Source organism: Castor canadensis, chromosome 4 (genome assembly GCF_047511655.1).
Source record: "Castor canadensis chromosome 4, mCasCan1.hap1v2, whole genome shotgun sequence".
NCBI classification, from domain to species: domain Eukaryota; kingdom Metazoa; phylum Chordata; class Mammalia; order Rodentia; family Castoridae; genus Castor; species Castor canadensis.
The window spans coordinates 19,030,189-19,054,091 of NC_133389.1; the positions used below are offsets into that span (position 1 = coordinate 19,030,189).

General features: G+C 43.7%; 1 protein-coding gene across 6 annotated transcripts in view; it reads left to right on the forward strand.

Annotated features, from left to right (window-relative positions):
- Nucleotides 1-20,748, forward strand: part of Alpk2 (alpha kinase 2) — a 120,467-nt gene extending 99,719 nt beyond the window's left edge. For 3 of the 6 annotated variants that reach the window (XM_074069733.1, XM_074069732.1, XM_020170530.2), the window contains 3 exons: nucleotides 1,304-1,521; nucleotides 6,586-6,634; nucleotides 20,027-20,748. In XM_074069733.1, coding sequence (XP_073925834.1) covers nucleotides 1,304-1,521; nucleotides 6,586-6,634; nucleotides 20,027-20,240 — 481 coding nt within the window. In that variant the 3' untranslated portion in view covers nucleotides 20,241-20,748. Of the gene's footprint in view, nucleotides 1-1,303; nucleotides 1,522-3,255; nucleotides 3,307-6,585; nucleotides 6,635-20,026 lie in introns of those variants that run through there. The other 3 variants (XR_012447017.1, XM_074069734.1, XM_074069735.1) reach the window with 3 other exon arrangements.
- The last annotated feature ends 3,155 nt before the right edge of the window (nucleotides 20,749-23,903 follow it).

Below are 23,903 nucleotides of genomic sequence, written 5' to 3' on the forward strand. Positions count from 1 at the left end.
GCTTTGTGTTTCTGCCTAGCACTCAGCACCTTGCATTTAGTCATTTATCAACTGTCTCCATCATTTAAATGTAAGATTCCTGGGAATAAAACCTGTTTTCTTTATTTGCTATTTATGGAAGAGTTTCTGATACATAGAGGCCACAGAATGAATGTTCTTTGACTGAATGAAAGGAAAGAAGGATGGATGGATGAATAGTTGGATGGATGGATGTGAAACCATCCATGCCAACCCCAGGACCAAACTCGTGAGCTTCTACATGTCAGGTCCAACCACTTACCCCATATGCAAATAAACAGACAAGTAAAGGGTAGAGAAAGGAGATTTATTAATTGACCTAAGACAGGACATGGCAGAGTAGACACTTCAGACCATCTTCAGGTATAAGCTCTAAGTTTAAATAGACAAAGAATTGGGACAGAGAAAGGGTGTATAACTAAAAAGGCCTGGTCAAAGTGTGGCCTGATTGATTATTATCTCAGTTATGGTTCTGTGGGGTTCTGGGTTTGGAGAAATTGTTATCACTGTCACCATTTGAAGGGAGAAATCTGTTTCCCATGAGATGCTGGGTGCAGCGTCATCATTTTAGGTAATCAAGGGAGGGAGTGTCTGTCCTACAAGGTGCTGTTTGTTCCTTAGGGATAGTTTTAGTCCCTTGTCATAAAGATGCTATCAATCTGTCCTGTCTTTCCTGGAACCCTAGGTGACTGCAAAGTGAATAGCTTAAAGATAAATACAAGATGGAGGCAGGGATGACAAACCTTCTCTTATTTTTAGTTAATTCACAGGCCCAAGTAATGATTCAGTGCTTTTCAGCAAAAGTAGTTTAAGCACCTGTTACAGATGGATGATAATCATAGACCAATGAGTTATTAGGATATGATTATAATGATAATATTCATTCCTACACAAGCAATTAAAATTAATTCCAAGAAGGAATTTCTAAATAATTCTAAAAACAAATAAAAACAGAAATGAGTCTCCTTACTCATTACGTAATAATTGGGAGGATTTTTAGTCTAAATCTAATGAATGAATTAGGGATGTGGCTTAGTGGTAGATTGCTTCCCTAGCATTTATTTGTAAGGCCCCAGGTTTGATCCCCACCACCACACATGCACACACACACACACACACACACACACACTCTCTCTCTCTCTCTCATATACCCACCCACATGCACACACAAAGTCTGGGGATTGATTCTGTAGTTCCCTGCTGCTCCAGATGAGGGGAGAATGGCTCAGACACTTGTCTTTCCATCTGAGAACTTGACATATGTTTATCTTCTCTTTCCTGCTAGGATCATTCCTATTTTTCTTATCCATCGGCCTGAGAACAACATCCCTTATGCAACAGTGGAAGAGGAGCTGATTGGAGAATTTGTGAAGTATTCCATAAGAGATGGGAAGGAAATCAACTTCTTGAGAAGAGAATCAGAGGCTGGTCAGAAATGCTGTACCTTCCAGCACTGGGTATATCAGAAAACCAGCGGCTGCCTCTTGGTCACAGACATGCAGGGTGAGGAAAGCAGCTTGACCAGGGCTCCAGGGAAGTTATGGGCCTAGGGTGTTCCTAAGGGTGGGAGAGAGAAGAGGGATATGGAAGGAAAGGAGAGATCTGCTGGTGACTTTAAGCACGTTTTTCCAAAGAAGGTGTTCCTATATCTCACCAGAAACAAAGTTTGGCAAAGGAGCCTGAAATGACTATCCAAATGGAGTACCAAAGTTCATCTTAATAACTGTTCCAGTAATGCCTTCCCATTACCAAAGTAACCAGAGATTAGCTTGATTGTTATATCCTCATTAGGTGCAAACTCAGAAGTTCATACAAAAAATCCAGATGCACCAAAAGATAAACTGAAATGTAATATTTCCTTCTCAATAGGTGGAAGGGTCTTTAGTAAAAAGGGAAAAGATTTATGTGATAGGATAAACCAGAACATGAGTCTTTAGAATGTTTGAGATTTTAAGTTCCCCCGGTGAATTTGCAGTCTGCTTTCAATCTGTACACAATTTTTAAGAATGACATTTCTTATATGCAAAAGCATTGTCATTGTTAGAGTTCCACCAGGAACAGATCTCAGTCAAGTACAGTCATCCCTTGGAATCCACAAGGTTTAGTTTTGGGACCCCTGTACATAAGTAGATAGGTCCCTTACGTAAAATGGCATGGTATTTGTAGGTAATGGACACACATCCTCTTGTATACTTTCAATCATCTCTAGATTATGTGTGATGTCTAATACAGTGTACATGCTCTGTAAATAGTTGTCATGCTGTATTGTTTAGGGAATAATGACCAAAAAGTCTGTACATGTTCAGTACGGATGCAATGTTTTTTGAATACTTCTGTATCCTTGGATTTGACCAAATCCAAGATGTGAAGGCAGGGCCAGAGAACCTGTATAGAGTACAGATAGCTTATTTGGGAGAGGATCCCAGCAACCAGTGGTAGGCAAGTGAGGAAGAGTAATTAGAGAAGCGTAGACAGCCAATGGGGAGATGGAGATGCATGGGAGGGGGGAGTAGAAGGGGAGCAGGGGTGATTAGCTACCAGCCCCCTTAACACCAGCTGAAGGCTGCTGTGGTGGGGCACTGACTCTCCCACACTGGCACCTGCCACATGAGCAAACCACACTGGGGAAAACATGAACAGAGAAAGTTCTTAGGGAAAGAAATGCTGGCGGTGGCCCTGTAGGAAGAACCAGCACACTCAGAAGTGGCTAGGGTAAGGACGAGAAGTGGGTTGCTAACAGCTTCTGACATAAGGCACCCCATTCCTTTTTCTTTCCAGATAATAATGCTAAGAACAGTCTGAACCATATCATTGTATGGTTATCAAATGTCAGACACTGTTGCTCAGCCATTTCCTAGCTGTCAGTCTTTGGACAAATGACTTGCTTCTCTCAGCACCTTCTACATGGGGTTGTTGTGAGGATTAACTGAGATAGTGAAACATTTACTGCAGCATTGCCTCATAATAAAATGTGTCCTAGTTTTTAAAATTCCTTATTTTGAAATAACTATAGGCTCACAAAAAGTTTCAAAAATATACAGAAAGGTTCCTATGTACCCCTTTACCCAGCTTTGCTTCTTGATAGCATCTCATTTAACTATAGCATGTTTTTAAAACCAGGAGGCAGACACTGACACAATGTTTTCACTGACTTGAAGCTCATCAGTTTTTAAAATTATTTTTATTTAGCCTTCATAATAACTCTGTAAAGAAAATATCATGATTCCCATTTTACAGATGAGAAAACTGAGGATCAGCAGCAGTGACTTAATTGCTGCCAGTCACCTCGTGAGTAGAGAAGTCCAAGACTCCAACCACATTTTCTGACTCCAGATCTCATGCTTTCCTCCATTAACCACAAATTAGCAAATTTGCAGGAGATTTTTCCCCCATCTTTCCAAGTATCTCCTGATATTAAAAGGCTGTGGTATGCGTGTATTGTCCTTCTTCCTCCTGAGCCTTTTGAGGACTCTTGCAGGTCATCTGGGAAATGAAACATCACTGTCTTTCAAATGAGCTAAACTGCACCTTTAAGACTCCTTCTTTGAAGAGACTTTGCTGCCACACTCACACAAAATGTGCTCTCAACAGACAGCCATTTATTATTATTATTATTTTAATTTTTATTTTATTCATATGTGCATACATTGTTTGGGTCATTTCTCCCCCCTTCCCTCCGCCCCTCCTCCCCCCCCTCTGCCTTCCTTCCCCCCCCACTCCCTCCCTTACGCCCCCTTACCCCTCGCTACCAGGCAGAAACTATTCTGCCCTTATCTCTAATTTTGTTGAAGAGAGAGTATAAGCAATAATAGGAAGGACCAAGGGTTTTTGCTTGTTGAGATAAGGATAGCTATACAGGGCATTGACTCACATTGATTTCCTGTGCGTGTGTGTTACCTTCTAGGTTAATTCTTCTTGATCTAACCTTTTCTCTAGTTCCTGGTCCCCTTCTCCTATTGACAGCCATTTATTCTACTCAGATCATAGCTGTGCAATTGAGGTTGCCCCCTCTCCATCTTCTTCAGAGTTAATTTTGCATTAAATATAGTTTGTCTACTGAAAAACAGCAACCTGGAGCTTCATGCCCAGCTAGTTTTGCTTCGAGGCACTGTTACCATAGTGGAATATTACATCTCTCTATAAATGATGTGTGTGCTTAAGTGTGTTGCTGCCATGTTTCATAACAGTGTTTATTTCCTCTCTGCTGCTGAGAAAATCTTACTATTGTCATCATCATTATGGCACAAGGTAGCACATCTGCTCTCTAAGCGATGACCTCTCTACTTTTTATAATTTTACTGAGACACTGGACTTAGGCTAAAACAAACAAGCCTAAAACTCAACCATCACCTTCTTTTTTTTTTCATTTCTTTTATTCATATGTGCATACAATGATTGGATCATTACTCCCCCCTTCCCCCCACCCCCTCCCAACCATCACCTTCTTAGACTCTTGAATTCTTCTCGCTGGTCTTTATTGGAGTGTGCCAGGGCCTGCAGGTTTTTGGGGAGTAAAAGGCAAGTCTGTGATGTGGAACCAGGACCTGTGCCCTAGTGAGACCACTAGGCTTTTTAAGGAACCATCACCCACAAGACCAATGAGCTTAAGTTCTGAGAATGTTCTCCTAATTCTGTCAAACTCCCTTTCATCCATCGGAAACAACCTGTAAATCATTGTTATCCTCAACTCAGTTTGATAGGTGTACACTAAAACTTAAATTATTATCCTCAAGTGATTGGTAATAACCTTGGTTGAATTGCTGAGAGATTATTAAACCATGAGACAGAAGTTTCTCTTAACAAATTATGTTCTATTTTTCTAAACTGAAAGTGACAGCTGGTAATTATGAGACACAAGGGAGAGTAATTGCCCAAGTTCAAGACCTTTTGCTGAATGGCTTTTTAAAAATTGGACTTCTATGTCACTTACAGCTATAATTTTTAAATGCAACTTTCCATGAAATGATGTCCAAATAGGACATTTACAATTTGGAGTCTTTTTTTTTTTTTAACCATAGAGCCTGTAATAAAAGCTATGTGAAGCATTTCTACATATGTTTAGGTTGTTAGCAGCATTGAAAGAATGAGATGAATTAGTTACCAACTGTGAAAGAGGCCTTTAAATGCTCACTGGCACCACCAAAGCACTGTGTCTAATTTTGCTCACAGGTGCAGTACAGAAAAGCCAGGCTCATTGCTTCTGTCCAACTAACCAGTCTGACTAGCACCATGTCCTGCATTTTTGTCACGTTCCAGGCAGACACTGCTGAAAGTGTTGAGCCTCCAGTTTTCCATTCCTGGGCCTGTGGGATGGAGCACCAAGGAAGTAGGTTGCATCAGATCTGACCCCAGGTTGGCTTTAGGGGGACCTGGCTACTTCTTTCTAAGCCAGACTGGTTTCTAGGCTGTCTGGCTCTTCCATGGCCAACTCACCTGCTGGGATACCAGTGCTTACAGCCCAGGCCATTAAGGACCAGTCATAGGTTAGAGAGGAGATGTCCAACAGATCAGACACTGGTGGAGTGGCATTATGACGCTATGCTCTGTGATAAAAGATGGGAGTCTAGTGAGTTGGGGCACATGCCCTAGGAAATCGGAACAGAATGGCTACCTGGTTGGGGGAAGAAGATGCTAGAAAAGCCCAGAAGCCACCACACTCTGGGCATCAGAGAGAAGCTCTTCCTCCCTGCTAGACTCTGGAGAGTTAAGGATGTAGGCTGAGGGTGGGGTGGAAGGAGCAACATGGCTCCTTTCTAGAAGAAAGTAAATTGTCCACTCTCCTGGCATCCCTGGTTCTGTAGTGACTCTTCCAGCTGCCCCTCCTGGGAGGACAGGAACCAGAAGACTTCTATGTGCTTGAGATTCTACCTGGGACACCCATGGTGTTTCACTGAACCGCAGTAGGAAGCTTGGGTGCTGTTTTGACCTTTCGGGTTTGGTACTCAACACTTCCACCCCTCCCCCTTCATGGTCCAATTGACAGAGGTTAGGACAAGTGTCAATGGGTCAAACCATGAGTTCCAAATGTCAGCCTCTCCAGACCAATGATTAAAACTCCACCTATAATCAGGATTGTTTCCCTGGATCTGAAGCTGATCCAGAAACTCCTAGCCCTGGATGGGAAATGACCTTAATGGAAATGGGAAAATGCATGTTTGGAGTTTGGTTTTAACTGAGACCACTGCAGCCCATGCCCCCTCCTCCTTCCGTTGTGTTAAGATTTCCACTCTCCAGACCTGAGCCCAAGTCAGCATTTGTGGGGAGACAGCTCAGAGGAAACAACAGGCTTCAGCAGCATTACAGAGCAGCTGGTTCCCTCCTCCATCCTAAGGAGAGATGAACCAGGAAGGCTTGACACCCCTGCACTGCTATGGCAGAGGCTGCATGTCAGAAAGGCTGTCAGCCTTCACAAAGAGGCCTCTGGGGGTGGAAAGCAGGAGGAAAGAGCAGTTGCACAGGAAGGAAAAGTGCAAAGTCATCCCACCTACCCTTCCCTAAGAGTAGCCAGCTGATCCTTTGAGGATCCCCCAGTAACTCAAACTCCATCTGTGCTCTCTCTTCCCATAGGTGTAGGAATGAAGTTAACTGACGTTGGCATAGCAACACTGGCCAAAGGGTGAGTAGAGAAAAATCAAGTGGGTGTCATTTAACATTGGGCTTCCAGCAAACACTGCTCAGCTGATGAGGGCAAAGTGGATTTCTTGTCCTTCCTGTGGCCAACAAATGTTCTTGGGATGAATTCAATTCACTTCTCTCACTCACATAAAATATTTATGGACTTTGTTCTCGCAGGGAAACACATTTGTTCCCTAACTTTGAAGCAAACAAGAACTGTTGCAAACACACTTCAAGATTAATTACTCACAGGAGTGCCACAGAGAAAAAAAAAAATATGCCAGCAGTATTGGGATAGCTTTTAACTATTAAAATTCCATTTTTCTCCATTTAATATCTTCATATTAAAAGCTTCTTAAAAATGTATTTTTTTGCAGTTAGGCAAAATGAATTCACTTGCATATTTTTGTTTATTTTCTCCCAAAAGTACTTTAGGCAGATCTCAGGCATCCATGATGATTATTACAGGAACTAATGTCTATTGAGCTATGATTGGTTACTTCTTGCTGCTGGTGGTGGTTTTGTTTCTCCAGTTTAGTTCATTTGCTCAGTAGACTTCCCAGATGATGCTAGGACAACATTCTACCAGGGTATCTTCACTGTCCTTTCTTGCTGCGTTAACTGGGCTACCACTTAGGAGAAATCCGGCTATTTGTGGAGTTCTGCTGGAGCTGCCCTAGCCCTGCCCCAAACTGCTCCTCCTGCATGCTAAAATCATCTGTAAGCAGAAGAGGGCAATGCCCTCTGGAGCAGATGGCTTTTTTTAAATGTAAATTTTAGTATTGATTAGGTGTGGTTAGGCCAACAGATCAGGAGACAACTGCCATTCATAAATCGTCTGGTACAGTTCCCAACAGGAGGGGGCACACCATGCCACACGGGTAATCAGGGGGCAAAACATAGGCAGGTATAGTTTTTACAGGAAGGAATGGGGGAAGCAAGGTAATCAGGTTTAGGATTTTCTCATTTGAATCATTTCAGCAGGTTTTGGGCATAGAGGTTGTTCCTATTTATCTGGTACCTGCTGTAGGGAATCAGGGCAGGTAGATGGTGGCCTAGAATGTGAGAAGCTGGTAGAGGAGGTGAGGGGTGTGGGCTTTGGATCTCGTGGTTTGCATATGAAGGTGTTCTAGAAGATGGGTCACTGGCTGTCTCCAGGAATTGTCAAGCCCTGAGATGGACAGTGATGTTAAGACATAAAAATATAGAAAATACAATATATGAAGAACATAGCTGGATCCCCCAAGTCTGGAATGACTTATCTATAAGAATTTTCTGGATATTTCAGATAGTTGTATCAACTATGCTCTAACAAATATGCTAACTTTCAGCTTCAGTGAAAGATAGAGGAGAGTAGAGGGATTTGGGAAAGGAGAAAGGGACTTCCTTTCCTTTATTCAGTAGGTCAATACTTAAAGTTCTCACTGATCACACAAAGCTTCCAATTTGACTTTAGAAGCAAATTCCCTGATGTGGTTCCTTCTGACAAACTACTTAGCCATGATAAAGTTTTATGCTAGAACTAAATCCCACACTCCTCCCTTAGCACTGTACAGAAATGTCATAAGCCTCAAGGACCTTGGTCGTGGCCTTGGACCTGTAAAAGATGCATACTAGGAGGGGTTATGATGTAGTTGGGAAAGCAGGGGCTTTAGAGAGACTTGATTTAAATCTGGGCCACACTTCTTTTTCTCCTGGTGGTAGCCTTGCCTCTTGGCATTGCAGGCATCTGTCTAGCCTATGTGAGGAGGGGGGTGGTTGTACATCTCCTTTTCTCCATGACAATGCTGTGACAGTGCCTGATGTTCTCGCCTCTATCTACTTCAGCATTTGTCCTGGACAAGTGTTCCCATTTAGAAGATAACTAAGTGATGCCCTATTTACGAAAGCCTCTGACCTAAGGAGGATTTCCTGAATGGAGCCTTTCTTTAAAGACTCCATGTTCTCTGTAAGCCAAGGTAAATTCTGGCACCAGTCAGACCATTTGAGTTCTGGCATCCCATCATACCAACTGTGTGGGCATGCGACTTGACATTCTGGAAGCCATTCATCTATAGAATGGGGACACCCAGGCCTGCCCTGAGGATTCTGCTAGTTAATCTGCCTCTAGACCTTGAAGCTCAGTATGAACTAGGTAAATACTAGCTTTCTTCCCCTCTCACACATCAGCCTGACATCAGAGCAGGCAAATTTCATACCATTACTTAGAGAAACTTTCTACCAAAACAAAGCAGAAATCTATGCAAGAAGTTCCAAAAACTAAGATGGGCCTAAGAACACAGTGATTTAAGACATCTTTTAAAAGTACATCAACAGCTTCCAGGAACCCAAACCATCTGAGAGTTTCAAATGGTACATTTTTTCCCCAATTTAAAAAGAAACCTAATCCCTTGGTTTTGTTCTCAGCTTTAATGTGACTTATTTGGCCTGGGACTGCTGCCCAAGGCCCAATTAGAAAAGTGGATGGCTGGGGCCCAGGGCAAAATGCTGCCTATAAAGTGTTACTTACTGACTGCTTTCCCACCCAAGGAGAGACGGACGGGTGCAGGGGTGGAGGGAGATGGGCAAGAAGGGAATTCTGAAGTGTTTGAGAACTTTCAAAGGGATATTAGATAATCTTGTCCATTTAAAAAAATATATTCTTTGAAAGGTTGAAGAGAAATCAGAATTTTTTTAAAGCCACAGATTCCTCCCCCGACTCTCCCCCAAAAAACCCCTAGATCTTAGCAGCATAGTTTAAAAATCTGATGAAAGAGGGACTTCTCCCACTAGAGGGTGAGAAGCATATAAAGATAGGTTCCTAGAACTACCTGATAGCTACCACACAGACTTCATGAGTGAAGAGGAAGTACAGGATCAGTAGCTGCTTATAGGAGGGCCACTATTAGAAGAAGGGAGCACACAATGTCTGGCCAAGCACCCCCACAGTGAAGGTCAGATCCCAATCAGAGAGGCAAGATTTGGTTGAAGATACTCTCCAGTGAAAGCCACAGCTGCAAAGTGGAGTGAAAAGAATGGTGATAGACTTGGAAAAGGTTCAAGTTCAAAGACTCCTGTGGACAGGAAAAAGAGATGTCCAGGTGGGATGCTAATGAACAGCAGGAAGAAAGGGAGGAGAGCATGGCAGACTGCAGAGGACTTCCATAGAGTGAAGAGAAGAGACAGATGAATAAAAGATGGGTTAAACCCATTCTCCTCAGCAAGCCTACTTCATTCGTGATGGAAGGGGAGAGTTGAGAGGTGTGTGGCCGGTTGGCCCCAGGAGCACTAGACTGTGGGGAGAGACACCATCATAAGATGTAATGTTCTGTGTCATTTAAATAATATATTCTCTATGTCTCAATCTGCACCATATATTTCACTGACACTCCAATCGATGCAACATGTCTTATTCTCTAATGAAGTCAAAGGTTGTTGTACTATTTTTGTAGTAAATAATTTACTTATAATCTCATAAAAGAAAATAAGGAATTGTCATGACTTACTCATTTCAATTCAATTTGACTTGGTATGATCCTTAAGACAAAAATATCTCTCCTGGGAGTCAGTGATATGATTGTGTCTAGAAGTGCATCATTTACACCTCAACACCCTTCATCTTTCAGTAGTTTTGAGTACAAAAGTTGTGAGTTACAACAGATCACAAATAGGGTGTTTTGCTATCCAGCAATCTGTTCTCCTGATAGACTGAATATACTAACTGCAGCTTTGATTCTAAATTGGAGTTGCTCACACACTTAGAGTTCTTTGAAGGAGATGAGGAAAAAATGTCTAATCTTATAACTGGAGATTTGGAAATTTAATGTAACCAACCCAAACCAAGGAGTGCAGGGGAGCAGACACACACATGTCATGGACCTGCAAACACATGTTTGTGTTTTTTGGCCCATTCAGTTCCTGGGGTGAAGGAAGGATTGTGATTTAGCCACCAGGGGGCAGCAGAGCCAATACTTTGCCCTCTGTAGTCTTAAAAATTAAGAGCCAGGTTCCTGTTGCTGAATTGTAAAACAAAGAAAAATACCCTAAGCAGATTTCTGAGTCAGTAAGCACTAAGCCAAAATAAGATGGCTATGAATAGCCACCAAGGACACCCCTCAGTGTGTCTGCCAGCCAGCACTGTGCTTTTGTACCTTGGAAAAAAGACCAACAAGGCTTAAGGGTTCATGACAAGTTTCAGGCATCCCTGACATGGAAACTACTTTTAGGAGACCCTGGACAGAATCATGAAGGGTTTGTTCCCTGCAGAGGGCAATGGTAAGGTGACAAGGGCCCAGGCAGCAAGACAGATGCGCCTGGAGTACAGCTGCCTTTCTTGGCACCTGCCTGCCCAACTCTCCACGCCATGAAGGAGAGGGAAGGGTCAATCACCCTGGGCTCCAGAGACAAGGCTCTGCCCTCAGGCCCAAGAGCAGCCCAGTGATGACCCCTTGTGTGCCCAGTGGTAGACAGAGGGGCCAGTGGCCAGCTGGATGCTTAATCAGGCCCAAGACCCAGACAGCAGCACACGTGGAGAGGAAGGGCTGAAACCAATTTGATAATGGGAAGAAATGGCATCTCATCTTCAAGGTTGCAGCCCTAGAAAGGCTGCTTGTGTGAAGGGTGACACGGACAGGCTATTTAAAGCAATGTGTGCATCTGCCAGCATGGGTGGAAATAAGGGAGCTCTATGACAGAATTTCCCAACATCTTTCCACTGGTCTCACTTCAGGACCCATTGTGTCACTGTAGGACACTAACTATTTTAGCTGCCTCACCAATGCCAGCCCTCCTGGGACCAATCTCACAGGCCTAATGCACTGGAGACAGATGCTTTGACACCCCAAATATCTACATTCCCAGACTGCCACCACCATCACCTTCCTTGGAAGGTGGCTCACACCCCATTTTAATCTGATCAAGCCATGCAGTGGTAGAGCTAGTTGGCCCACTGTCTGATTTATCTGGCCAGTCTTTGCCATCAAGGAATTCTGGAAGCCCATGGCCATAATTTCACTATTTTGGCAAACCTTACACTATAGCAATGTACTGAGTTGTGTGCAATTGGAGCTTTCAGGGCCCAACAGAACAGATAAGAGCCATCCCTTCACTAGGTGGAAGTAGCAGGGCCATCTTCTGGCCCCTGCTCCGAAGTTTCACGAAGGACTGCTCTGTTAAAATAGAGGGAGCTGTGGTGTTCCTCCCAGTACTCCTGATGCTACTCCCTTTTTATCCCTCTGCCCAGTCCACTTCCAAGACCTGAGGGACTCATAGACAGTTTTCTTATCATTTGTTGTCTGAACCTAGAGACAAGTTCAAACAGAAGGAACATCTAGGGAAAAGCCTGGTAGACTTGAGACCACCCCCGGCAGGCAGAGTGGGAACAGAAGGAGGAGACAGAGAGAAGGAAGGCACAGGATCAGGACAGCCTAAGTATAGAGGACTGGGTGAAGACCAGACCATAGCTGTTCAGAAAAGCATTATAAGGGCAGGCCTTCAGGAAGGTCTAAGCCCAGCACAGCTGTGGGGAGCCAAGCAACAGGGATAGAAGAAGGAATGTGCTACGAAAATGCCATGAGACCAAACTTGTGGCAGCGTGCTCTTGCCCTCCTCTCTCATTTTCCTGCAAAAGGAAGAAGCCTACAGCCCTCTTCTTTCTTCCAGCTGGAGTGGCTGTCAGGGAAGAAAGTGCCAGCGATCGTTTCCATGGAGGCAGCCCAGGCTGTTGCCTATTCTGAAACCAAGGGCTTGGTTATCAGGGCAGGAGTGGGATGGAGCGAGAGAGAGAAGACCTGTAAAGCCAATGGAAAGGGAGTTTATTTTAAGGGAGAGGGAACATTCTGGCACATGTTTGGCCACAATCTGACTTACACTAGGGTGACAGCAGGAGAATAGACTATTTGGACAGAGTGGGAAGCAAGGGCCAACCACTAAGAGGCTACCTCAGTAGGCAAGGGGAGGGATGGGTGCCTGTGGACTTTGTGGAGATTGGATGCCGAAGGTCAACTGCCAAAGAGAAGGTCACCAAGCAGATACTCTCAGAACACAACTTCTCTAGAAAACTCAGATACAGTCATATTATAAAGTCCCCATTCCACAGCCCTCCATGGCTAACAGAAGTATTTTTCAAAGTATGAGAACAAGATTTCTCTTTTCAAATAATTTGGGAAAACCCTGTGTTGGATAGTTCAGGAGGTTTCATTAGTGTGAGATTTCATAGGATCTTTAAAAAGCTGATGTGTATTTTAATTGTGTAAAGGGAGCAGGGAGGGAGATGACATAGCATTTCTCGTAGAATTTGTACCACAGAATGTTGTTTCTGAGCTGGGGGAGTAGCTCAGTGATGGAGCACTTGCCTACATGCTTGAGGCTCTAGATTTGATCCCCAGCACTGCAAAAAGAAAGAATGAAAAAGTTGTTTCCAAGGCATCTTGTGGGATTCTTGGTCCTTGGAACATATTTTAGGAAGTGCCAATTCACAAAAAATGATGCCAAAGCTACTTCACAAGTGTCCTCTGACCTGATATCTCCTCAGAACAGCTGCTCTTGCTTAGAATGTGCTTCTGAGACTGTTCTGTACCATTCCCTCTGCCAGGTAAACCCCAAACCATCTTTCTGCTGTGAAACCTTCTTGGACTCCAAAAGCAGTGTGGAAAAACTGCATCCTTTGAGGTCCACAGCACTTTGCACCAAATACTGCCATTACTAGTTGATGTGTGTGCCCTTAAGTGGCTGCCTCTGGAAAAGAGCCACATAGCTCAGTAATCCCTTCTAGTTTCCCAGTGCCTACCATTCACTAAAAGAATTCATCAATTAAACCTGAAGAAATGAAGGACATTGATAGAAATCCAAAATTAGTAGATGTTTTCATAGTAACAACAATGCCCTAGTGCCCCTTGTTGTATGTGAAGGTGACAATCTGTCCTACTAATGCACAAATCCAGCCCTGGCTTTATTTAAAATGTGTGCACATGGGCATACACACTGTTAGCTTTCCATTACTGTAATAAGACACCTGAGATAGTCAACTTAAAAAATGAAAAGTTTATTTTGGCTCATTGTTTTGGAGCCCATGGTTGGTTGACTTCATTGCTTTTGGCTCTGCTATGAAGCAACATATTGTGGCTGGAGTACATGGTGGGGGAAGCTGCTCACCTCATAGCAGGCAGGTGGCAAAGACAGATAGGAAGTGTGGGATCCCAATATTCCCTTCAAGGGCACGCCGCCAGTGACCTAACTTCCTCCTACCACGTCCCACCTCTTAAAGGTTCTACCACCTCACATGGGCTGGGACCAAGCCTTTAACACAGAGTAAAGTCATAGTGTATGTGAGTGTGTACACACACACACACACACACACTCCAAAGAGGGGTTTGTGTCAATTCCTTACCTGTATCCTCAAACTAAATTCCTTGCCCTTATAGCTATTTCCTATAAATGAAAAATGAAAAGTGTTATAAATAGCTTCAGACTTGCTTCTAAAACAGGGCTAACAATGGATGGGAAAATTCTTTGTAGGGTTTTCTTGTTTCACCTAGTGTTCTTTAAATAAGCCTTTATCAAGTCATTTGAGAACCTCAGTATCTTCAACACAGCCAGGAGAAGTTTCTGCAGCTTTGTCCTATCCGCTCTTCTCTCTAGGCATGTTTGCAGGCAGCAAATTGCACAGGGAAGCTGTGAGCAAACACATTGAGAGGAAGGGCCACACTGTCACCTGGTGCTCTTTGTGAGATCAGTATTAGAACAAGATTCGTAGGCAATTCGTATGCACCACTCTCTCCAAGGGAAGGAAGTCTGAGAAAAGAGTCCTCTGATGGACGTTTAGTGGAACACAATTAATGCTCCACTCTGGACACTGTGAATGGATGGCTACTTAACACAAAGTGATGGGCTGCAAAATTACACTAGTTGGAGATTGAAGATAGAAACATCCAGTTAGTAAAACTCAGCAGAGCTAAGGTTTCTAAAAATAGAAATGTGTGAAAAAGTCTCAAATACAAGATTCCCTCTTACATTATGTTCTTAGGGCAGCAGTAACAAATCGTCACCAACTTAGAGATGGAAAATAATAGGAATTTCTGATCTAATGGCTCTGGAGGCTGGAAGCCTGAAATCAAGGTTTAGGTGGGGCTGGTTCCTTCTGGAGGATCTCTCTCTCCCGGTTTCTGTTGTGTGGCTGCAATCCTTCAGGTTTCTTGGCTTGCAGCTGTATCACTCTGATCTCTGCCTCAGATTTTATAAGGCATTTCTCTTGTGTGCCCGTGTCTTTTCTCCTCCTCATATATAGATCCCAGTTACATTGGAGTAAGGGCTCACCCTACTCCAGCATGACCTCGTCTTAAGTAACTACATCTGTGATGGCACTCTTTCCAAATTAGGTTATACTTGGAGCTCTTGGGAAAGGTATGACTTTTGAGAGATTCAACCCTGTATGTCTTTCCAATAGGAAAAATCAAGGTGAGTTTCTGCAATGGTGCTCGTGTCATACAGATGTCATGAAAGGCTAGATATGTGGTCACCTCCAATCCTGAGGGCAGCAGATGGTATGTGTGTGGCCCTCCAAGTAGGTCACAAGCAGAAGGACTGTTTCCCATTGCTTGGACAAATGAGAGTTTGGTAAAATTGGACTCATGTCGTTTTAATAAATCTGGGGTTAATCGGTCTAGAAACATAAGAATGTTGTCCTGTTTTTAATTTCTGGGCAAAGGCAATGGTAATGCTGCCAGTTTGAGAGAATAATAGGTCAAAGCTGAAGTCCAACATCCTGGCTGAGACAGAGACCAAATTAAGAAAGGAGAAAGAATCTTATTTCTGTAAGATGCTGTGTAGGGAAAAAAAGTCAGCATCTGAGAAAGCTGATGAGGGACTTTTGATCTTGAAAATAGTGAGAATCCAACAGAAGAGGAAGAATGCTCTGGTTTGGATATGGTTTGAGTGTGTCCATCCCCAAAGGTTCATGTGCTGGAATGGAAGCTTGCTCCTCAGTGTGGTGGTATTCAAGACATGGAATCTCTAACAGGTAGGGCCTGGTGGGAGGTAATTAGGTCATGGGTCATGGCCTCAGAAGGGCCTCATGTAGTTAGTTCTCACAAGAGCAGGTTGTTGTAAGGCAAGGCCACTCACACACTTGACCTCTTCTAAACCCAACTGTTTCTTTTCCTACTTTTCCTCTAGGGAGGCAACCAGGGGCCCTCACCAGCATGTTGATGCCATGTTGGGATCTAACCACCAGTATCATGAGCCAAATAACTCTCTTCTTTATGAAGTTCTTCACCTCAGATGTTTTGTTACAGCAAAAGAAAATAGAAAAATACAGAGAGAAAGGGAAGTTCAGAATTGTGATACGGAGGCCCTTTGAGCCAGGATTAGGGAGCCCGGAGGATGAGGTTGGTTATCCATTTATTTGTTCCTTGAGCATTTATGTAAGAGCTCCCCTGGACAGGAATCACTGGCACAAAGAAGTGTCGTGGGAGCAGTCACAGCCTCTAGAGAGATGTGCATTCCTCTCTGATTCCAAGAAATGGATCTCGTCCTCAAGGAGATGCAGGGCTGGGGGCAGGAAAAGACCCTTCTAGACCATGAGAGGACACCATCACCTTAGGCCTTAGGTCTGCCCATGCGCAAACATCTACAGTCAATCCAGCTCAAGTCTCTCTGGCCTGCCTCTGACTTTCTTCAAGGATAAAGGAGGTAGGATAAGTGGAAGAAAAGAAGGAGCTGGATTCCTAAAAGAGGTCTGAGTTCCCAGGGGCCCAGAAGTCATGCTCCTGTAAGCAAACTCTGCTTTTTCCATTCCAGAGGTGGGGACCGTTAGGTAAGAACTAACTTGTTACCCAGCATTAACACAGCTGCAAAGCAGTGCTTCAGGAGGGAGTAGTGGCCTTTCTGGGAGGTCATAGTGTGAATTAGTTATTTTTCTCTACAGAAGTGAGATGTCAAAAAGTTTAAACTCCTCAAGGCACTCCTGGCACAAATGTCCAGAACTTGTTTCCCAGATCTTAGACTGGGTAGCTGCCCTGTTCCTGACATTCCCACGTTGTCTGAGATGCAGAGGAGTTGCTTCTAGCAGAGTTCCCCATCCCCACCTGCAGCAGGTAGGATGAGCCTTCTACTGTGTCTGCACACACAGGTGCAGCGGGCTGTGTGTCTCCCAGGGAGTGGGCAGGCACGAAGGAAATGCAGGCAGGCTGGCATTCTGACCTTTTCTGGAGTCTCCTGCATAGGAAGATAGAGATATAAAAATGACACGCTTAGCAGTGGAATTTTCCCTACCCTGCTAGATTCAATTCCTGTCTTTGGTTGACTTTTTCTCTGACAAACAAGCCTGGCTTTTAAAAATTGAGTCACTTTTCACAATGAAACAGACTGTGGGCTCCTGGGGGCAGAACAGCAACTTAGCAGGGAGGAAGAAGAAGCAGGGCTGGATTTGCAGTTCACATATCGCATGTCAGGATAAGCTGCAGGCCCAGGCTGTTGCTACAGAAGGAAAGAAAGCTTTCAAGCCCTGAGAGCTTAAAACCTGGCATGAATCCAAAGCAGCACAGCCCCACTTCCCATTCCATGCATGCGGACATTTATGGTTTCTTTCAGCAAATGAAAGAGACCTGATTTCTTGAATCATATTACCTATAACACTTCATTGTGCCAGAATCACAAACTTCTTGTTGCCAATTTGTGTTTGGTCCTGTTAGAAATGGCCTGAATTTTCCCACCAGCAGGGCTAAGTCTCATGGGTATACAGTTCATGTAGCAGTGTGGAACCCTGCATTCAGAAAGGCCCTGTGTTTAGTTTACTGTTTGGCTGCTTTTGTCATGAAATTCTTAATAATTTTTTTAAAAAGGAGCCATCTTTTCATTTTGCACTTGGCCCTGAAAATTATGTCAGCATCCCTGTATGCTAGGTACTCCTTTGTCCCTCTCCTTTACTTGGAAAATTTCTCATCCTTCAATCTGAGATTCAGCATTACTTCCATGAGAGGACTCACTCAGTTGCACCAATTATAATATTGATAATTATAGTATTAACATGGCCATCACCAATTGGATGTACTACGTGTTGTGTATTAAGCTAGATGGTTATGTGTATTTCCTCATCTATCCTCTCAACAACACTTTGGGGTAGGCATTACCATTCTTCCCACTTTGAAGATGAGAAAACTGGAAGAAGCCTGAAGAGGCTCAGTGTCTAAGGTACCAAGCAAACCATGAATACTTTACCAGTATCACATGTCATTGGGGTGATTCGACATTCATCTTCTTGCCTACATAACAAGCCTATGGGTTCTGTGTCTTGCTTGGTCTCTGCTGTACCTGTTGCCTCTAGCACAGTACTTGACTAGGTGCTGAATAGAGAAGCACCTGAGTTCCTCCTCCAGAACTCAGCATTGACCCAGGTCAACACATGAAGCGAACATTGGAAAAACAGTGAACAACCACAAATTAAAAGTACCATCAGGCTTGTTTTCTACCATCCTCTATGTATTGAGTTCCACCAGATGAGGTGTCAGGGAGCACTGGCAAAAGAGCATGCTGACCTCTGCTCTGTCCTCATAGAGTTTGCAGTGTGACAAGGGACAGGCATTCCCAACTCTTCCACTCACAATGCCGCAGGGCACTTGTGCACATGCTGCGAAGGAAAGGTGCTTTCCTTTAATTGGGGATGTGACTTGGCTGGGGGAGGTCAAGAAAGGCTCCCTGAGGGGAGTAGAAGGATATGTAGATAGAAGGAAAGTAGGACTGAGAGAGAGAAGGGAGGCAGGTCATCCCACGCAGGGGAACACTCTGGACAGGCTCTTAGAAGGCATGAGCATAGCCTCTTCTATGAGACCTGAAAGGAGGTCAAGGATTGTGAGATGCAGCCAGCTGGCAGGATTGTAGGCAGGGCAAGGAATTTTGTCTTTATTTGAACAGTAATGGAATTTTTTTTTTTGGCGGGGGGTGAGGGAAGGTATTGGGTTTGAACTCAAGAGCTTCAAGCTTGTTAGGCAGGAGCTCTAGCAGTTGAGCCATGCCCCCAGTCCTTTTTCACTTTAGCTGTTTTCAGGTAGGGTCTCACATTGGGCTGGCCTGGACCAGGATCATTCTACGTAAACTTCCCACATAGCTGCTTTCCTGTGCAGCTGGGATTATAGTTGTGAACCACCGTACCTGGCTTCAACAGTGGAATTTTAAGCATGAATGACATAACTTGGCTTTGTAGAGGTCACTCTGGTGGCAACGTGCAGAACGCATTGATGGAGCATGGTCCAGTGGATGCAAGATGGACCATGCAGGTGTATGTAGGTACTACTCCCAAGCTTTTACTCACAGGGGATTCAAGTGGAAGATGAATTCCTTTGGCAATCAAATGAGCTCATCTGTGGTGAGAAGGAGGACCATTGGGACATCTCAAGGAGATGCCACTCATGGGGGAGAGAATTGGTGCCATATTCATTCTCCTTGGCCAACCGTTCTCATCTCTAAGGAGGTGTGAGTGGAGTCAGTGCACGTGGAATTTGGGGATTTTCTGCAGCTGGCAGAAAGACCTGCAGGATCACTTTCCCAGACACAAAACAAGCAGCAACAGTTGGCTACCCTTAGAATTTCAGCCCAGAGCCCAGGAGGTCTGAGCCTTTCACCAACTTTCTTGACGGTTCTTGTTCATCTGAGGTTTAAAAAGGGAGACGTGGGTGCCTGGGCACATGTTATTCCAGGAGCATACTACCATGCCATGACTGGGATGGGAAAACACAGTCACTCACTACTTCAGTACTAAATGCTCCAACCCAGTGTAACAGCCTGAGACTGAGAGTACTCCAGGCAAGGGTAGACGGTCCTTCCTAGAACCAGCTGGAGACGAAGGCTGAGGTTCATCTCCTGGGAATAAAATGGGCTGTCACAGGAGGGAGCTATGTGGCATGAGGAGGACTCAGAGTATTGCGTTTTCATTCTGTCTCTTGTATCACCTGGCTTTGCTCCTTGGGCTGGTGCCACCTCTAAGTCTGAAGTCCTTCAACACTAAGTTAAAGAGTCTATACTAATTAATTTCTTACAATTCCAGAGTTCTAAAATTCTTTATTCAGAACCTTTGGGTGGGATGGGAGTAGCTTTTAGGTCATAAAAAAAATCTAATCTTTATCAAAGTCCAGAACTAAGAAGAAAAGGACGAGAATATGCTGGAAGGTTGCAGCCATGGCAGTGGAATGCTACTGTCATCATCAGCCTTTGACCTCTACCGTGCATGCCAGTGGATCTTTGTCTTTATGAATTCCATCATCTTTGTTTTTTTCCTCTAATGGTGTCAACCACGTGGGATTCTTGTCTAGAATGGTGATAAATACATTTCCCATGCATCATCACTTTCTCCTTCCAAATGTTTCTTTTTAAGCTGGCAAAGTGTCATTTAAAAAAAATTATTTCCTTTCACCCAAACCTACAGGTACAAAGGATTTAAGGGCAACTGTTCCATAAGCTTCATTGATCAGTTTAAAGCACTACACCAGTGTAACAAGTATTGTAAGATGCTGGGGCTGAAATCCCTTCAAAACAACAGCCAGCAAGCAAAGAAGCCAATTGGGAAAAGTAGAGTTCAGACAAACTCCGCAATGGCCAAGAAGTCGGAACCTGGGACCCCAGCAGAAAAGAAAGCCTAGGGCCCTCATCGCTTCATAACCAGCAGCCACCAGCTAGCAGGGGACAATAACATGGAGTCTACAGAGAGCTTGTGACAACATTTCCTCACAGCCAACTGTGCCCCAGAGGCTTCCACGCCTGTCACCTGCCATCTACTGAAATGACTTTGGAATAAGACTTGTGAGAGAGACTCCCACAAGAGTCAGTCTCAAAAACAGTCCACTCGTGTACACAGCTAGCGTGTCTACCAACTTCATGTTATGTGTCATTTGTATATTTGCACGTGGTTTGTTGTCCAGGACTTGGTGCTGCACAGGGTCTGTTCACAGCCGAAATCCTCCTCACCTCAGGGTTTCTAGACATATCCAGCCAAGGTGTGAACAGAAATCATGAATGTCAAGTTGTTGCACAAGTGTCAAGTATGCTACTGTTGCTGGAAGTGGCTTCTGAACCATCAGGCCATTTCCCATTATTATTCACACAGTCAGATACAAATGTTCTGTTCATTAAATTCATATTTAACAACAAGTGTAAGATGCACATAGATACTTGCTCTTTGGAATTTGTGTCATATTTCACATTCCCCCAGGATGTAGTAATTTACAAATTTCCTAATAGATTTAATGGAGCACAAAATATTTGCATCTGTGTTTTGCCCCGTTCTTACATTAGAGCTGAGTTCTGCCTTTCTCCCTTAAACGTGGTATCACTAAGCCCAGGACCAACCCACCAGAAGATGGGTGTTCATCCTGGTTTGGGTAACTGAGCTGGCAGGGATCCTGCTCTGCCTGACTCCACGCTGGTCTCCTCACGTGCCAAGCCTCCTTCCCTGTATATCCCAATAGGACATTCTGGAAAAGGCAGACATTATGGAAGTAGAGGTACATGCAGCCCTCTGAGGGAACAGCAGGTGGCCTCAAATAGGAGACTCCTGGCTTATTTAGCTTTATTATTTTTGTTCTTCTCTGCACGATGTTTTGATGAAAAATGGAGCATAGGTGGGATTTTTGTATTGAAAAGGGATTTGAAGGAGAAAACCCTCGTCAGGAAGTTCTCATCTTTTTCAAAAAATCAGCCATTTCTAGCCTTTCTTCTGAAGCGATTCCTCTGACTTACGAATTTAAAATACTCATTTTTCTATGAGTTTGCCTCTAACCTGCTTTGCCCATAGAGAGCCTTCAAATATATGCAACAGTGGAGTTCTAGAAAATTCCACAATGGCAAAAAGGCTCAGGATACATTTTGAGTAGGTTTACCTATCATCTACCTACCTATCAACTGCCTAACATTATCATCTATTATTTGTGGTATCTGTCTATCTATCTATCTATCTGCCTTTCGTCACCTATCATCTAGCTATTACCTGTCATCTATTCTAGCTACACTGTGTCATCTATCTTTCATCTATATATCATTTATCATCTACTATCATATAGATCTATCATCATCTATCAATCATCTGTCTACTTCCTACCTATCTGTTACTATCTATCATTTATATGTTAGTGTATGTACAATCAGAGCCTTATTGACAAGCTAGGGTGTTTTCTTCGGTAATAATTGATAATTATAGGCTGGAAGTGTAGCTCCAGTGGTAGAGAGCTTGCCTAGCAAGTATGAGATCCTGAGTTCAATCCCCAATACCACACACATACACACACAAAAACCCTGACATAATTGTTAATTATAAAAATAACATCAAAACACATGTTTTAAACAGTATAGAAAGGTACAAAGTGAAAAGCTAAAGTCATCCTAGAACCTCTTCCCCTTTAGCTGGCTTTGATTCTTGTCTTGGAGAGACAGTTGTAAACAAAGGCTTGTCTGCTCTCAGATTCTGGGTTTCACAGTCAGCCCATGGTGACAGAAGTCTCTACCTCCTTTCACAGATGCTTAAGTTTTTGCTTCTCGAAGTGCCCATATTGTTTATTGCAATCTGGTTCCACCTGTTTATAAACATTTGAAGACCCAGAGACAGAAGGAGCAGAGTTCTGGGGTTTGGCCCAGCCGGGACTCTTGGAGATGGCCTTGCTGTGGCTATGTGGCCATCTGTACAAGCCCTTCTGTTCTGAGATAATGTGTTGTTTTCCTGGCAAAGCCAAATAACAGGGAGAGCACCAGTGGTATGGTTCTGGGGTCTCAGAAATGCTCAGCCTCATTTCTGTGGTTATAGCCTACTTTGCAGCAACCCAGTTTTTGTTGATTCTCCCATTCTCCACAAATGTGCAGTGTTAGGAAGACAATAAATACCATGAATGCTCAACCCAGCCATGGAGCTAGGATGTCTCCATGGGTCCAGGTGGGACTTGTCTCTTCCTGATACCTGCATGGTGGTCACATACAGAAATATCTCAGTTTCCTAAGAAGCTTGATGATGAAGCTTTGTGATGGGTGGATCACAAAACAAATGAAAGCTTCATGAAAAGGGGCCTGTGTTTCCATCCACAGATTCATCCCCAATGAGAATGGCAGGGAAATGAGGACTTCTTGCCAGTGGGCATCCTGTTCTGGAGATGTCCAATGTTGGCTGAGTGGATGGCTACCTTGTATTAATATTTCATGTTATCTGTGTACTAGTGCCTCCCAGCCGTGCTTCTGAAGAGACTCATATTAGCAAAGGGTTTTAATAGGATCCTATTACAAAGAAAACCAAAGGAAGCAACCATTACTTTCTAATTATAAAGTGTTCTCTTTTCTAAACATACATCCTGTGTGTGTGTTAGGCATATGTTCAACTAGATGTAGACTGGAAGAGCTTGCCAATAACCTGGTTCCTGCTTGTTTTGTCTGTATATGTTCTGCTCCCCTGGACCAGTGTGCCCAAGAGAACAGAGCAACATTTCTCCCCACCTACATCTGCAGATGCCACATGAGCTTAACCAGTTTAGAAAAAAAAAAATCAAAGAGTTACGAAATCTCTGTGTCTTCAGTACAGGAAATGCTTTCCACCATGTTGCTGGGGTGGATCTGAAATCCATGGAGAGCCTGTTTGATCTAAGATGATTTTGTAAGAACTGGCAACCAAGATGGTAGCCAGTTCTATCCAAGTGATCATGTAAGCCAACCTTCAATTTTATGATTTGATAAGCAAATCTTTACAAGCATTAATTGAGTCAGTTGATTGATCAAGATTTTTAATTCTATTTTTCATGAGAAGCCAAAATGGTCCAAATAGCATCTCAAAGAGTTTTCTTTTTTTCCAAAAGTCACACCTTTAATTTCATAATGCCAAGAAAAGCCAATTTGTTGGCTTCCATTTTGGAGCCCAGAAGTATCAGAAGCAATTCTATTGAGCTATCTAGCCCCCATCTTCCCCACCAGCCCACCATTTCTTCTTTCTCTCTACATCTACATAGGATGAAAAGGTAGCAGCTTGCTGCTCTCCAGCACTGAGTTGCCTTCCTTTGTATTAGTTCCAAAGCTCAGCTGTAACTAAGTACCACAAGTGTTGGAGTGGCATAAGCAACAGAGAGTCAGTGTCTCACATTTGGAGGCTGGAAGTCCTGGGCCATATTGTTGGCAGGGTTGTCTTCCTCAGAAAGCTTGAGGGAGGCCTCTGCTCCAGGCTTCTCTTCTGGCTTCCAGGAGTTTCTTGGTTTAGCTCCAATCTTCACATGATGTTCTTCCTGTGTGTATGTCTGCATCCAAATTTCTCCTTCACATATGGACACTGGTTGTATTGG